The following is a 17,244-nucleotide window of genomic DNA, read 5'->3' as shown; positions in this document are numbered from 1 at the left end:
GGAAAACGGAACAGAAAAACAGTGAATATTACTTTATTGTATGTTTTTTTTTTTTTTGAGATACTAAAGCATTTTTATGTAAATTGTACAAAGATTGTCCGAATATCGTTCGTGTTGATCTTCAACGGGCTACAGACAGAGAAAGGGATGAGGATACACACTTCTTATATCGAACACAACCAACCGAATGGCATTATAATCCGGTTTTCTTAGTTGCATGAATACACAATCGTACGAAAAATGATAATTATAACGAAAACTTAGACCGGTGGAAACAACCAAAATAATTGGAAATGTGAATGACAAATAAAAGGATCTGACCGACCAACCGAGGTTAATATCAATTTGTTTATTTGTTTTTCACAGTTACGGCCGATCCAGTATTAACTTATTCTTCACGAAGACAACTTGAAGGGACCAACGTTTGTACGAAGTACGTTTAATTTAAAATTACTTTCACATTTACAATTTCGTTTCTTGCTTCTTGCAGAGACTGAAGCGATGTCGAAGTCTTTTGCGTTATGGGAAGGAATGTGTTCCACTAGTCTTACAAAATCGTGTGTACAATCCAACATGATGCAAAACTGTAAATATGATTTACCACATGTTATGTTTGTCATAAACACTCTTCTAAACAATTGTTTCAGACTGAATCTTTGTATCAAAACTTATGTATAAAAGTTTTACAATGATATAAACATATAATTATATATTCAATTGCATTGATAAAGGAGCTGTATGCCGCGTAACTGTTTCTGTCGTGGGAGATACAAACTGTCATATAACATGATGCAGAGTTACAAGCCTTGTTAGAACAGATGTATCTTAGAATGAAGTCGTTACCCAGTTAAATGTGGTACAGACACTACATTAAAAGGGAGTCGAGCATAATGAATGAATATTTGCACCTCCGGCAATAATCAACCCAAGAAGGACAGTTTGTTTTTTTAAATGATTGTGATGATATTGATTCAGTTTTAGCTAACTCGAAAACATGTCATGAGCTGAGAAACATAGAAACATACAAGGAATAGACGGAAGAAGAGAATATGAATGTGAATGAATCGGGGTTAAGTACTACTACTACTTCGCTTTTGTTTCAACCCGCATACATATACTACACGATTTGCAATAGAATCGAGCAATTAGTATTTATCTTTGTGTAGGATGGAGGGTACGGATATTAGGGATCAGTCACGATATGGCTTGGTTGACTTTTAATTTTTTTGTTTGAAATATTCCAGCCAATTGTTAAGAGGAATTCATGTCGGTTTCTACATGCTGCTGTCAAAATGGTTGATAATTTAACAATATTTAGTTAAGTTTATTCCGATTACGATGGGTACTAAATTTACAAAGAAAAGAACACACACTCACGCACACATAAAAACAATCACAGAATAAACATAATTAACTATCCAAGCGGGTAGGAATATATAATTGAAATCAAAACAAACAAAAATGAGAATTTAACCCTCTTCCATTGCAAAAAAAAAAACAAACAAATCAACCAACAGACAACACAAAATAAATAAAAAAAAACAAACAAACAAATATACCAACAGCAACAAGCTTCAAGAATTGCATAACAGTTATATAAATTAGAAGCTATTATGCACCAAGCAACGTTATTATTCAAATGTAATGAAGCTTATTTATAAACCACTGTCAGTAAAGTCAACTTTGTTTAGTATCTTGGTTTAATTAATAGTTGTTGCATGTTGAAAAAAACAACAGAAAAATGTTCTCTAAAGCAAAAACAACTACATAAAATCCATGATGACACAAAAGAGATACGAAATGAAACCAAAACGACAGAAGTAAATATTACTAATAAATAAATACAAAGACGCAAAACGTAAAAATGATAAAACAATGTACTATCGATAATCGTAGCACTATCACATCGATGTACTAGCACTATCGATACTATTACAGTAATTTTTAAATAGATAATATGTACAAATTTAATTTTAACTAAAATAACCATAAGACAATAAAGCGAACGGCGCTTCACTCCAAGCATATTACAGAGGAATGATTTGCGTTGTAAGCATTATTGTTGAAGAGAGAGGTAAAAATACTGCAATGTAGCTAATAACTAACATGAACTAACTAAGCTATTTTCGTCACGCAACTTAATTGTGTAAACCGTTAAAGCGTCTCAAATTTTTGTACCAATTGTCAAACAGTTGTAGGTCTAGTCGAACAATTTTTGTTTACTCTTGAATGCATTAAAATTAAATAGCATTTAGAGCAAATTTTCATGTTTATGAGTTGAAGAAACGTACGTGAAACTGCATTTTATGTCTAGCAAAAGGGATAATTTAATGAGCAAGCTATATAGATATGTAAGTTATGAGAGCTTTTAGGTGGTAGAACACACTTTACATGATAGCGATTTTTTAAATGAGTAAATTAACAAATAAAAGGATAAGCTAGAGAGTAGAAAACGACAATCCAGATCAGAACGGAGCTCAAAAACGGCGTCGGAGCACTTTACTCCTGCAAAGTCTTGCAGCAGTACAAATGGTGGACAAGCGAATATGACGATGTAAATTGAGAGGGAAAGGTACAGGGAAAACAAAGTTTTAACACCAACGTCGATGGATGACATCGCAGAGGATAGCCGATATGAGAGTGGCTGACCGCCGAGAAATTCTACACTTACTAGCTGCTTAGCAATCATCAGTACAGTCTTCAAGGAAAACTTCCTTCCACATAACGTAAAAAGATCTTCTAACGATGGTCCCAACAGTTCCAGTACCATTGCATTGTACCGGCCTCCGCACGTGCCGAGGTGATACACCCTCGGGATCCCTTCCGGTGGGGACTGTGTATCTGTTTAGTCGGCGTGGAGAGTGGGTGTTACACATATTGTTTTACGGGCGCGGGCAAAGAAGAAGATGGATGATGCAGAGAACCGCGAGCGCGCACGCAAACATACATGAATATAGAATAGAAAAGGTAAAATCGATAAATTGAAAGTGCACATAGAAATAGGAAAATGATTAGAAGCGCATTGAAAAGGATTTAAAGCTTTTGCTGAAAAGGGTCAACGTGTTTTGGAACTATTCTAAAAACGAATAACTTTTAAAACAAATTTCCTCACAAGCTTATCAATCAGTACCATTCCAATTTTGCGATGTGATTTTTTATTTTGAAATAAATTTATAGAATGGTATAATTTTTCCCAAAGTAAAACTATAAATTACGTAGAATGAAAGGAAACATTTACTTATACTTTGATGGCAGGATTGAAAACAGAAGAACCATAAATAACACAAGCTAGGACCATGAATACAACAGCGAGGAAGAAGAAGAGAAAGATGCAAAATATTGATGGTTATGTGAGGGATTTTTTTTATTTTTTTATTTTTACATTGCATGAACTAAATAACACCATCCGATGAGAAAAGGGACAAACATAATTCAGGTATTGATTGTTTTCTTTTTTCAGTTATTTTCTTTTAATTTTTGGATTTCAATCATAATTTCAGTTATACTTTTAATATTTTTTTCAGTTTCATTCAAAATAAGCATAGAAAATGTTACAGGAGGAAGCCGTACAAAACACCAAGGAAAGATTTACTAGTTTGATACATGTTTTCTATAAATTCAAATGCTTTCAGGGTAACAGATAAATGTTAATATTAAACTGAAAACATTCATAACAGCCTTTTTGCTGTCTTTCTCTCCATATCCTCATCCTCTTTCTGCCTGGTAAGCCTACTACAAACGAACAAACGAAGATCCAGCATTTCATTAAGCTTCACACGAAATGTGTTAATTTTACCGGAAAGAACACTTATTACATTAAATTCTATTTTTACAGTTTTAAAAAAATAAAAAAGTAGTGTAATATTCGTTCGTTGAAAAATGCAAACGTGTAGCAATCATTCTGTTAAACATATCTGATGGTATGGAACGCATACAAATTTAAGGAAAATTAAAGTAATTAACGACGACAAGAAGCAACTATCGATTGCGCGAATTAGGGAAAAAACATCTAGTCGAATAGCATATGAAATTCGATGCTAGAATGTCCACCCAAAAGTGGTTCGATTAAAAACACATTTGATCAAATTAGGGAGCTATTCCATGATATATGAAGTACAACAGACGCAGGTAAAAAAGCAAACAAACAAAAATATAACACGATTTCAAGTTGAAGAACTGACACAAACAACGGAAATGTTCGATATCTCTGCATAGAACAAGTAACAGATACTTAAAACGAATGAAACAAAGTTAATGTACTTACCGTGTGCTCCTAGTAATTTGTAAAACCTATACTCTAAGTGTAATTGTGGTGCTTTTGATTTCATTGACTCCATTTTTATTGCTACGTGTTCATTGTTGTATAGGTTTTTCCCTGTGAGAGAAATGAGAATGAAAAATAGTTTTTTTTTTGTTAAACATAGGTTGTGTGAGTAGGTATGAAACAAGATTTGAAATTTAATAAATACATATCGTACAGAAAAACAGAGGTGGCTCATCTCATCCCGTACACATGTTGTAGTTAAAATATTGATCATCACATAACATTGAAGTCATAAAAGTGTATCGTTTATATTTTAATTACGCCGAAGCCTGTTGTGATTTGGAATGTTTTAGTCAGAATCAAGAACATGTTTCTTGGAATGTTTAGAGAATCTTTTGAGACTGGCGCGCACAACGAACCTGAAGCGTAAAATGCTAATCAATTCATCTTAAGTAAATCAAACAACATTCACAAATCTTGATCATTGAATATCATATTAAATTCGTTTAAATTTTATCTTGCAAATTCTTGGAATTTGTTATATTTAAAATTGTTGCCCAATTGCAGAACTGTAGATAAAGAAATAAGCCAGACATTTACTTCTGAAAAAAACTGTTATTTCTCTCAGCATTTTTTCTCTCACTTCCTAGTGGTCAAGGAAATATAAAATTGCTACCTTTCTCTAAGAATTAGTGATAGGAAAAATGAAGATTTCGTCGGAAACGATTCCAGCTATCTCCTAAGGATTCTGGTATCGATTCTGGATAGTCGGTCCGGAAGCAGATTCCAGAATCGAGTCCGGAATCGACTCCGGAATTGGTTCCGGAATTGGTTCCGGAATCAAAATCGGCTCCGGCATCGGAATTGAATCCAAAACAATTAGCTTCAAAACGGAGTCGGTTTCTGCATCCACATAGGAATAGGTCCAATGATGCTAAGTATTGGTAGTCGCAAAAAAAGTCGAAGTCGGCTCCGAATTGATTATGAACACAAAATCGAAATAGGGTATGTCCAGTTCTATGTACACCTAAGAATAACAAAACTAGAACAAGTGTTGCTCTGTGTTGTTCTGTGTTCGGCAACATCACTTAAATGATGATGATAATAATATATTCATCAAATTAAGAATTATGAAAAGCATACATAAATTACTCGTTTCGTTTTCCATTACTTTGTAAAAATAATATTTTTTTTTAAAGAGTCTGATTAGTCCAGCCACACAAACCTGGTGGTTTATTGGCTGTGTTCAAACATCAATCCATTCCAAAACTAGAATTTATAATCATTATCATTACAATAATTTCGTCCTTCTTGATATTGGCACTCAATGAATCACAAACTCATAAACAAATTTACGGTTAGCCATGGTCGAACGAAGATTACAGAATAAATTCTATCATGATTTTTGCAACACCTCTACAACGTAGTATTTGCACAGTCCGCCATATATTTCTGCAATAATACACGCATACACTAATATGCGCAAACCAAGTTAAAACTCACACAGCTGAACAGTGCACACACGTCGTTGGTTCAAGTTGTCTCAAACTAGCTTCGCTCCCCCTTCACCAACTTTAATAGCTACATGAAAGAATGGAAACCTAAAACGGTAAATATGGAAAATGGCAAAGCCGGACACACATGTTGCCCACTTCTACCATTCATCGGTTTTCAGCGTTCACAACCGGCATGTTGCCTTTCACATCCGTTTCTTCGGCTAACCGGGGAACATAGAATTTATCTCACCGGGCGGGCTCATGAAGAAAGCCCTTCAAGTAACGAGTTAATACATATATCATCATCATCGTCATCATCTTTCGCAGTATGATACTGGCACGGGGGGTGCAAACTCGAAATTAGGTTAGGTATTTCGCACCACACTAGTGCATATTGGAGCTTTGCCGTTTTTTGTCGGCTTCTTCTCGGTATGTAAATGATGCCCAACTAAAAAACATACATCCGAGGTTTATTATGCACAAACAAGTAAACATGATTCGTATAACACTAGCGAAAAGTACCAGTGAAAATAATTGATGACTTTTGTAAATGATACATTTTAAAACAAGGAAGAATATATAGCCCCACTAGTAATTAGTTTCATTGCAAAGAAACATTCAATCATATCGGTATCAGGTTTAACACTGTGTGAAATATTGAAGAATACGACCATGATCGAACAAATAGAATAAATTATTACACGTAGCAGCAAAACCAGTCCCCTCATGATACTAGAGCGCACTTACCCCACGAGCAACAATTTCCATTTTCATCCGCCTACATGATATCCGGATCGGTAGGACTGTTTCCGCTTGGGCAAAAAGACCCACTCACCCGGACACAACCTTCAAACTCACCTTGAAAGGTTCGAAACGGGAGAAAGATGTTGGGGGCAAAAAAAACGTTACACTGCTTACAATCTGGTTCATGCTATTTGGAATATATTTCTTTATGGAGCTTTGGATTATTTGCTGGTATGACTCACCCATCTGAGCTGAATTTATTTATCCACCGGCCAGACGAAAAGCTTCAGTAACTTAAACTGTTTCGTAAAGGGCTTACTATGTGCTTTTTACAATCCCCACAGTTGCTCATTGGTCTTACCAATGAAGGAAACTCGGCGCGTACGCCACATTCTCTCTCACCATCGGCACACGTCATGGAAGGAATAGTTCACTAACGCCGGTTTACTGCTTTTCTGGAGCGGAAAACAGGCGGCCTATAAATTTTGCCCGATGGAAACCCATTTCCATCGATTATAAATGCAAATCAGCGATTCTGGACAGCTGGGGGTCGCACACCCTCACCCGCATACACACCACCGAAAGAAAAAGCTCTTGGCAGTGAGTGCACACGAACGCCGTCGCTTCGGGAGGACTTTCTTCCGGAAGAAGCGAATGATGCTTTTATTCTAATGAGAAATTCTACCACGACGAGCGAAAAGTGACCAGTTTAGTAGCTTTAGAACTGTAGAACTTTGGAACAAGCGTAGCTTCCTTCCAACATGTAGCTTCCTCCTGTAATTCTTCAATTTTCAGGTCGACAAAAGTCTTGCAAGTGTTTCATATTTTATACTTAATTTTATCATTGTCGTTATGCAACGTAGAAGCCTGTCTACCTTGGACCTTGGTATACAAAGTACAAGAACAAAAATCAGTTGACTATTACTAAACTAACAGCAACCTTGTGGCGCGATTTTTCACAACCTTACATAACTTTGACCATCCCCACACCATTTTGTTTTTTTTTTTTTTTGCAGTAACAGATACACAGACGATATGGAAACGGACAAAATAAACGAAAACCTACACAGCGGGCTCTTCACTTTCGGGCACTTTGGGGTCAAATAACGCTTCCATTTGATTGCAATGGGATTACTTCGACCAAGACCTATGTACAAAGGCACATAGAGCAGGCAAGATGGAAGAGCAGATTGCTGCGAATAGGGAGAACTAACAGCCACGTTCGCGAATTATATTTTAGTTTTTATGTTGGTAGCAGTCATTTCTCAAAGATTATGTGAATGGAATTATTCGTGTCTATCTTATGGAATTTTGAACCATCGTTATTTAGGCGCGATCAAATAAGATGAACATTTCAACATGCATGGTACGAAACAAAATGTTAGCCAAGGGTTTCATGCAAAAAAGCCCACAAAAAATACGTAATAATCAGCGTACACAAATTTCAACAGAAAATGTCACACTTTAGTGTAAGAAATATATTAAGTATTCTAAATGTGCTGTTATACCCAGTTTCGAAATTCCAATCGTTTCAAGTGCCAAACAAATGCTATAGAATAAAACGTAGTTTGTGGAGTTAATGTAAACGTTGGTCACAATCGAGCTTTCAAAATGAAATAGTTCGCATGTGCGGAGTCTAAGAAGTTCTCACTGAACAAAACCCATCGTTGGTGCAAACACACACACACACACACGCGCGTAATCGATATACATCCTCGTCGTCCACACTTTGATACGATAGCCATCAGTGGGAAACATTTTATAGACCCTTATCACGTCACTGGTAATAGATTGTGGTCGAAAATTTGGTTGTTTCGACCACGGCGAGTTCCAACGCACGACACAAAAGGAAACGTTAACGGTATGAGCAGAAAATGTTGAAAAAGCCCATGATCCTTATCAAAACACCAAACGAATAACTACTACTACTTGACCAACAATACCCAAATGGTAGCAAGAAGTGGGAAAAGCTGTTCAAGAGCCATTTCGATTTTGCTCCGGTTACTCTTTATAGGTGTTTCTGATTTCACACAAAGCTGCATTCGTCTAGAAGCGTTCTTTACCTTCGTAAAAGAGGCCAAATGAAAGGTTGAAGGATGAACGAACATTGAAGCGTTTGACCAACACCTGAACCCAAAATATTCATCACCTCGAGCCAGGCAATTTTGGCGTCATTTTAAAATGATAATAAAGGGGAATTGAGAGTACAAAGTTTCCTGTAATTCAGGACCTATAATCTTTACTGGTAGCAAGTTTTCGTTACAAGAGGTGAGCTGTGGAAAGAAACGTACATGTAAAATACGGAATGTTCGAGTTTCTTTTGTTCATAAGTATAATGTATATTCATTAGTATATGTTAATAAATATATTTCATTTGCACTATATGCGGCATTTCACGAATTGATCTAGTATTTATAAATCAATATTAAGTTTGACACAGCCTGGCAAACTAGCCGCAGGTTTTCTGTCTAAAAAAATCAACTAACGCCAGCCTCTTGTATGCTAGACCAGGTCATCAATCAGGAATTATTTATGATTTAATTTAGCTGCTCAAGAACAGTAGTTTTGTCAAAAAAGTTTAAACAAACCTTTTAAAACGATGTTATACAACGTAAGATAAGTATAATTCTTTCATTCCAAAAAAAAATATACGATTTATAATGCATAATTATTTGTAAACAATTCACGAAATCTATGGTTGTACTCAACTACCAATTAGGTATGCAAGGGTGCCTGTTCAAAAAATTGGTTTGAGTTACTTTTTATACTGAAAATCACGCTGAAAATACGTTCATGCAGTTCCAAACTATTGTATACGAAACCAACAAACGTAAAAAATATGACGGAACACTTATCGCCTGGTAACACTCATGAAGGGTTACCATCCAACAAACACATTCCGCTAGTTAGTCGGCAGCAAAAGCCTCATTATGCATTCCATCCCATTTGCTGTCTGCCGTCTGTCCGGTTGCCAAAGTGCAGATTCCGAGATGCCGACGGAATCAATAAGCAGCTGGGGAGATGTACTCGTGCCATGTTGCACACCTCTTGCGCGGAAGCTACCGCCCGCCATATGTGCGTTAGTAGTTTGACCTTCAACAGTGCTCTACGGCCTCTCGTCGCCACTGGAAGTGAATAACTCAACTGCACTTGCGACCATGACCGAGTGGAAAAACAGTATTCTTCATAGAAGGATGGCAAACACCGGCGATGTCGCATGGCGGCACTTGTGCAAGCATGCTCTTCACAATTACACGTAAACATAAGGGCTTACAATTATGCTCATCTCTAGACTATTTAAGCCATCGCTTATGTCGAGCAGTTCATCACTCACAACTACATCGGGGAAAGGTTTCAGTGGGAACCACGAACTTCAGCAGCTCACGGTACACCATCATGACATCATCACGGAAAGTTTCCCTATTGGTGACGCTTTTGCTTCTTCTTCATGTAAGTATAGTTATGCATTTTTGCGCTACATCCTTTGTACATCCTAACAATTTGTTTGTTCATTTTTACTTTCATCTTCATACCAGTATCCTGACAATTCATTTGGCTTTGGTTGGTGGTTTCTGTGGTCTCTGACGACGGGAGTTTCAACAGCGTGCCCGACCATCACAACTACCTCCAGCTCAGCCTCCCCCATCATCAGCCAGTCCGCCAATGGTTTAGAAATATCGCTGGGTAATCGTGAAAACACCAGCACAATTGGCATGGACAACGGAACCAACATTGCCAACGTAGAGGTAAACTACGCCCGCGAACTACCTTTCAACTATCTACCTTACTTTTCCACCCTACTGCAACAAGAGGGCCCAAGCGAATTCAGAACCATACCGGCCGAACAATTCTCGCCGAACGTTTGGATAGAATCTATTCTAGAAGCTTATTTCCGTGCGGCCAACGATAGTCGCCGTGACATGCTGGGCGCGCTCAATGTGCAGCTAGTAGAGTTAGAGACCTATGCCGAGGATGTCGCTGCAATGCTCAACCGCATAAGGATCGCTTTCGGTATCGAACTGAACCAGAGGCTCCTCGCGCTGGACGTGGCAGTGTTGCGTTGTGCGCAAGGGCAATCAATAGACGCAGCTGCCAAAAAGGCACTCGAAGGTGACCGTGATTGCATATCGAATCGGCTCGAACGGGTTCGACAAGCACAACGGGAAGCAGCGTACAATATGAGTCGCCTGCTGGTCGAATGGGATGAAGGATATCTCAGAGACGAGATAGCACAGTGTTGGGAAAATCAGATCGATGAGGTTAACACAGATAACGCATACCAATTAGCATGCATCTCGAGTGTACGTGTTAGCATACATCATTTTTAACCTATATACATATAACGTTTTTTTAACCATTTTGATTCCAGATTCTACACGAAGTGCATCGCAAAACCCTGCTTATGTCTCACAACGCTCAACAATTAACGCTGGGAGCAAACGATGAGTTCGGTACTTCAAAAGCGAATATGCTTCAGTGCGCTGAAAACCTTGTAGAGGAAGCTAAGAAATGTCTGGAAGACATATCCATCATTACTTCCGAATGTCAAACGCATGTACAACAAGGTAGTTAATTTAACCGAATGGTTATGATAAAAAATTACTCTTTCTATCATTGCTCTCGTGGCGTATACGCCGCCCTTGGCACACAACGACGATCAAACAAAACAATATGACAAGGCAGCCATAAAGTGCACGTTGATCTAAATTGTAAAATAACCAAATAAACAATAAATTTACATCCTTATTGTACTATCCCCAGTTGTTGTAAAAGTCATTTATCTATGACACGCGATCATTCGCTCCACGGCTTTTCGCCAGATATTTGCACAACTGCGACGGACTGGAAACTTCTGACAAACAATATAAGAAGGAACTTTATTTGGAAATGTGATCAGTTTACAGTAAGACTTCTGGCAGGAAATGTGCAAGTTTTACCGATTGATAAGTACATTACTGGTTGTCGTGGTAAGGGTCATACAATTTCGATCAAACCAATTTAAAACTAACATACTGAGAGGTTGACTTCCTTCTATTCTAGGTTATCGCACCGCGGCACCAATGTAGTCCATTCTTTTTCCAATACAATCGTCCATACCTATCGCAACCGTCCAGTCAATTGGCACCAACAGCTGCTAATGTCGCACAGCGATCAAATGTAACAGTAGCATTGGGAAATCGCATCAACACGAATACCGCTTTAGATGACTACGGTACAAGAGTGGACGGTGTGACGATAAACGTAGATCGACGACGGAAGCGGCGTGATATTTGGGGCCTATCCTCAATTCTTGGCCCGAACGCACCGAACGGATCCTACATCGCTATCAACAACCAAGTCTTCCCATTGCCAGACAGTCTATCCAATGTCTCGCTAAACATTGCACCTGTACCAACTTCTGGACATATTGTAAACATTTCACAATTTACGTCCGATTCGTTCATGCCAGCAATACCGGACAATTACACTACCGCATTCCAGTCGCTAATGAATGACTTTCAGACACTTCCACTCGATACTATGGACAGCATCGTCCGGCTACTGGCCACCGGATATCAGAACACTTTTGGTCAACTCTTTCTTGAAGCAAGTTTCCAACGGCTCAATCAAACGCTCGACTACGGGCGTGAGGTAGTTCGGAACGGGCTCAGCAATCTGGCCGACCAAGCCGGTCAGGGGTTTGAACGAATCATCACACGCTTCAACAGCTCAACTGGAGCTGTTAGGCAGTGTGTCGGGGATAATCTGAACCCAACGAACGTTGCCAGATCTGTTGTGAACCGAGGCTACAATTGCATCAATCGAAAATGGCAACAGTTAACTGAATTGGCTGGAAACATCGGTGAGGATATAGTCGCTGCGGATAAAGGTGCTGCGGAGTTTCTTGCAAATTTAACCACCTGCAGTGGGGCAGCCAACTTCAGCTCATCGGTGTCGACATCGGAACGAAACACCTTGCGCCGTCAGTGTTATGTGCGTGTTATCACCTCCTTTCCGCAACCGTTGCTATTTCTGCCCGTCTCACTCGCCATCGATGGTGCCAAGCTGTACGCTTCCGTTTCCGGACTGGAAGTAGATGTCGGAGCCTGTGCGGCCGAGGTTGCCCTTGCGATCGGCATGACGACGGCACAGATTGGAACAAAGGTTGCGCTTTGTCAAGTATTTGGTTCGTAGGTTAGAAACGGCTCTACAAGTGCATGATGAAATTGCATAATATTGTATGTCACAAGTCATACAGCTAAAGTAACTGCTCGTAAACCTACGACAGCAACATCCATAATTGAACGCGATTCAAGATACTGATTGATAATTTCGACATTTTCGAGACACTACTTACCCAGCCTGAGTTCTCCGAAGTTGCCACAGCCGATCTTTTTGCCGACGCGGAAGTTGGGGCCCACCATCAGGACACCGGAGGACGAACTGACGGAATGGCGTGCCGAGTACATACTGCTGCCGCCTCGTGCACCACCGCCCCCGCCTCCACCGCCACCTCCTCCACCTCCTCCGGCGGCTGTGTTTGATGCACCGGCACCGGGAACACCGCTGTTACAAATAGAAAAGAAAGGCAAAACCAATAGAAAGTTAGTATACGTGAATGGAACAAAAATACGCTCTGCAATAATACCATATGTCAGTATTGTAACAATTCTTGAGTTTCTGAAAGTACTATTGACGTTACCTTTGACTGTAACAACAAATTTCACACCATAAAACTAAAACTTAGTAAATTGATTTATCCAATATGAAATAGCATTTAAAGCTACGGCAATTATCGCCATCGTGATAAAATGTGTAGCTAGTAGCTTCAAAGCTGTGCTAATAACAAACATGAACCACATTACCATTGAATATTTAATCTTACCATTTTTATAGTTCCACTACGATGTACGGATACAAATAACTAAATATATTCTGTGCAACTTTTTTAACTTATTAAACGGCAAAAAGTGCAGATTATGCATTTAAATTATTATAATAAAGAATTTGTTTCGCAAAATACTTTAACACAGGGCAGCCGAAAAGAATACTACCGGCTAGTCGAAAAAAATCCTAAACGAGAGAAATATTAAAGGGAGCATGAGCATTCCATCACAACACGCCCTGCGCGCCTGGTGCGATAATTAGTTTTATTCGGTTTAACCTCACGCGCTATGCTATACACGTCGGATGGAATCTCGGGTGAACGGTTCTCGCTGCTCCCTTGAGGTTGGTCGATGCCCGGGACATAATTACTGTCACGCAATAAAAGGCACACTACCAACCCACCAACCACTGCGCTCATACGTCCTCTTTCTTTTTATACTAAACTAGATGCGCGCATACACCACCGCAAAACACATAAAGGAAGGTGAAGAAAGAAAAACAAGGGCCAAAACCTATACGAAAGTGAACCAACTTTTCGACGACCCCATGCCGGAACGATTGAACCAATCAACCATCCGACAACGCCACCACCAGCCGTGAGCATGTCTATTGCAAGTTGACTGCCCTCAGCGTATCGGACATGGATGGTCAGAAGGCCATTCGGTTTGAAGGATAGGTACTCCTCTAGGTTCACTTCCAGCAGAGACGGCGCGAAAAACCCGACACATCGCCGGAACAGGATACATGATGATGACCGATAAGCGACAACACACACACACAAAGCACGGAAACAAACCTACCGCCAACACATCCCTGCGCTCACATCAGAATATTATCGCCAACCATCAGCTCCTCCAGCCGGTTCATAAGTCTACAACAAGAATTATAGGCACATGGGGTTAGGTGGTACACTTCTGTTATGGCTCGCACACAGCAGCACATCCTTTTTCATACAGCGGTGGACAGACGGTCGTTGGCGAACAGAAGCGACCATTTAGGATACCAAATTTTCCATCAGATCTAATCGAAAGAATTGAGTTCAATCGATCGGGGTCACCGTCGCTCACTCCATATATTTTACTGTTCGGTCTACTACTTCAAAACAAATGGTATGCTGCTTCCGCCGTTTTGGGGTCACTTCCGAATTACTACACACCTTCAGGGGCGCACACGAGAAAGTCATGTGACTCACGGGATTTTCTCCAAATTGATTCGCTGTTGTTTATCTTGATCGATTTTTTTTTACCTCCAGCTCTTCCATCAACACACTCTTGAGGAGGGTCATAGTAGCTGGTAACTAGTTTTCCTTACCGCCTGTGTGTTACATTATGTACGGGAAAGGTACACATGGTGAGAAGCATATAACCAAAACCAAATGAGATTGTTTGGTTCAATAGCTTAAACTCCATCGAGCTCCGCTCAGTCGATTGACCAGGGAGTAAAGACAAGAGAATTGGAACGCAAAAAGGCAATTCAGTGGTTAGTTTAGTAGCCAAAACTCGATGACCCTATTTTATGCTACATTTGTCCGTTTCGACATGGGACGATAGTAATTTATCGAGTGCGTAAATTGGGTGTCCCTGTCGGCCCAAAAGGGGAAAAGAACAACAAGACAACGTGTTCGTGACCGAAGGGATTTTAACCACAAAGACATCAGCACGCGCACGGATACAAAAGTGGGACAAACTAACTTCGAAGAATTTCACGAAATGCCACACGTACTCGGGAAAAAGTTTTCCATTGCTTCGTTCGGGTTTCCAAGCGACAAACTTTTAAGTCGGTCAAATGTCAGCGCACATCGAGCCGCGTCGAGGCATTGACATCCTTTATTCCTAGTACTGTTATTTTTTTTCTAGTATGAAGTATTATGAAGTATTGTTATATTTAAAATTCTATAATTGAAATTATTAACTACTTAACTTAAATTGAATGATTTTGAACACGCATTTTCAGACATTATATTGAATTTTGTAGATAAAGCTATTGACTTACAAAGATAGATGCATTAGTAAAAAGTAAAAATTAGTAAAAATTGATGCCTTAAAAAGCCAACATTTTGTCGGTAACGACTGTAAGTTGATGTGTATGATTATTTGATTTAACAATTGAGCCTTACCTTACCTCCGTATCATCTCATTTCAACTACTTCAATTAGTGTTCAATAATCCTATGTCAGACCATTTAAGCTGCTATTGAAATAGTTGAAATGTGTAATACAGCTTTTGAAGTGTTATGTTAAAAAAGCTTTAGAGGGTTGGCAGAAAATTTCTAATAATATTCGTTAAGAGAAGAATTACTTGTATGATGAATCATTTATGTGACCAAGTACAAGGTGACAAGGTTTACGAAACGCCAATTGAACAATATTTACCAAATATAAAGCCGCATATTAGTGTCCGCTTCCGAAGGTACAGATGGTGTGCAACGAAAACGCTACTTTAGGTCCTCTTTCGCCTTTGCGTCACACTAATGCACACTAAGCCAGTTGGTGCAAGCTACCCGTTGGTGCAAACTATTGCATTGTGTCACTTTTCATTTGGTGCTGGTGCAAAGTCGAACAAAAGGTGCCGAGAAGACGTATCAGTAACTGCATGCATTGCAACATAAACAAAAAACACTCACTTAAACTGCTCAGTCCATCATGCGTACGTGTGAAAAGCACTGTTTTGATCTAAATATGACTTGTGAACCCAAAAGCACTACACTAAAAGGTATGGAAAACACATTAGTGTGCATCATGAGACATCATTTCACGATCTGCAGGCGATGAGTGACGATCCGAGATTTCTGTGATCGGTGATTCGCTATGAATGACTTCAGTTGCTAATCTGGGCCATGCTGAGAAGGTGAACCCCGCCTTTTCTGTTCGCATTATTTTGGCGAGTTTGGTGTACAATATCCCAACAGTATGAATGGAAAATGCAATCAAAGTTTAAATCTTTCAAGGCAAGCTAACACATCAGAGGGTGGTGCTGTGGAACAGAAACACAGCCGCACTGAGAGTCAATCGAAAAACGCGATGTCAAAATAGGAAACGTTCATTTTCACACGCTAGAAACAAAAAAGGGCACATTAAAACCAGAAAACAAAAGCTTTACTTGCGTTTGTCCTGGTGAAGTGGTAGGGCAGGAAAGCAACCAAATAGGGAGTTTCGATTACACTTGAGCGTGTGCTCGTGTTTTTTTTTTTCTTAACGCACCGTTGAGTTGAACAAAAACAATTCAAACCTTCAATCTCGTGATAAAGCTCGTAAAAGCTCCTTGCCTTTGGAAAGAGAACTGCGTAGACGTGTGTGTGGTAAAGTTTTGTGTGTTTTAGTTGCCATCGTTGCCCAAGTGAAAAAGATCCATACAATTTGGATCACAACCCCCCCCCCCTCTTCACGCCACAAACTGCAGTACTGCGCGCGCAGCTTTGCTCATTGCACTGCAACGCATGCAACAACAGCAGCTACTACATCTACTTCAGTAGCAGCAGCACCACCACAGTTGTTGTGACTCACTGCTCTCGTTTTCCATTTTCGTAACACACATTAAGACACCGCATTCGGGCAGACGTTCGGAGATGCACATGTAATGCACACCTTGGCCTACAATATCAACCAACAACAATGATATCTTGAAAGCACAATCTTGTAAACTATATGTATGCCAAAATTGAACGGTACGGAACTTTTGTCACTTTTGCGGTACGTCAAGAATTTACTACTAGTGAATTATGCCACTTATGCAAATCTGTGTGATATTTGACAACAACACTTCAAACGGCAACTACTAGTAATAAACAAAACACAAAACAAACTCGCAAAAGTTTCAGAATCAGCAGCACGCACAAATATCAGGCACAAATTATTAGTAAATTTACCGCAAACCA

At 39.4% G+C, this 17,244-nt stretch overlaps 3 protein-coding genes across 21 annotated transcripts in view; 2 read left to right on the top strand and 1 right to left on the bottom strand.

Annotated features, from left to right (window-relative positions):
* LOC120894275 (casein kinase I) overlaps positions 1 to 17,244 on the bottom strand; it is a 76,018-nt gene that overhangs the window by 30,637 nt on the left and 28,137 nt on the right. For 12 of the 18 annotated variants that reach the window (XM_040296761.1, XM_040296762.1, XM_040296764.1 and 9 more), the window contains 3 exons: positions 12,842 to 13,050; positions 4,265 to 4,375; positions 2,672 to 2,841 (listed from right to left, as the gene is read on the bottom strand). In XM_040296761.1, the coding sequence (XP_040152695.1) occupies positions 2,672 to 2,841; positions 4,265 to 4,375; positions 12,842 to 13,050 (490 nt within the window). The remainder of the gene's footprint in view (positions 1 to 2,671; positions 2,842 to 4,264; positions 4,376 to 12,841; positions 13,051 to 17,244) is intronic. The other 6 variants (XM_040296763.1, XM_040296779.1, XM_040296768.1 and 3 more) reach the window with 1 other exon arrangement.
* LOC120894277 lies at positions 9,716 to 11,306 on the top strand. 2 transcript variants are annotated; one of them, XM_040296781.1, is made up of 4 exons: positions 9,716 to 9,954; positions 10,041 to 10,250; positions 10,874 to 11,069; positions 11,266 to 11,306. In XM_040296781.1, the coding sequence occupies exons 1-4, from the start codon at positions 9,742 to 9,744 to the stop codon at positions 11,289 to 11,291; spliced, it is 645 nt and encodes a 214-aa protein (XP_040152715.1). In that variant the 5' UTR covers positions 9,716 to 9,741; the 3' UTR covers positions 11,292 to 11,306. The 2 variants fall into 2 exon arrangements, with proteins under 2 accessions (XP_040152715.1, XP_040152714.1); XM_040296780.1 differs by having other exon boundaries at positions 10,041 to 10,805.
* LOC120894279 lies at positions 11,338 to 13,440 on the top strand. The gene is made up of 2 exons (XM_040296782.1): positions 11,338 to 11,471; positions 11,545 to 13,440. Exons 1-2 carry the CDS (start codon positions 11,427 to 11,429, stop codon positions 12,676 to 12,678), a joined length of 1,179 nt encoding a protein of 392 aa, XP_040152716.1. The 5' UTR covers positions 11,338 to 11,426; the 3' UTR covers positions 12,679 to 13,440.

The sequence above is a fragment of the Anopheles arabiensis genome, chromosome 2 (genome assembly GCF_016920715.1).
Source record: "Anopheles arabiensis isolate DONGOLA chromosome 2, AaraD3, whole genome shotgun sequence".
In the NCBI taxonomy this organism is placed as follows: domain Eukaryota; kingdom Metazoa; phylum Arthropoda; class Insecta; order Diptera; family Culicidae; genus Anopheles; species Anopheles arabiensis.
The sequence above is the reverse complement of the archived record's forward strand: the minus strand, read 5'-3'. Positions and strand labels throughout refer to the sequence as shown.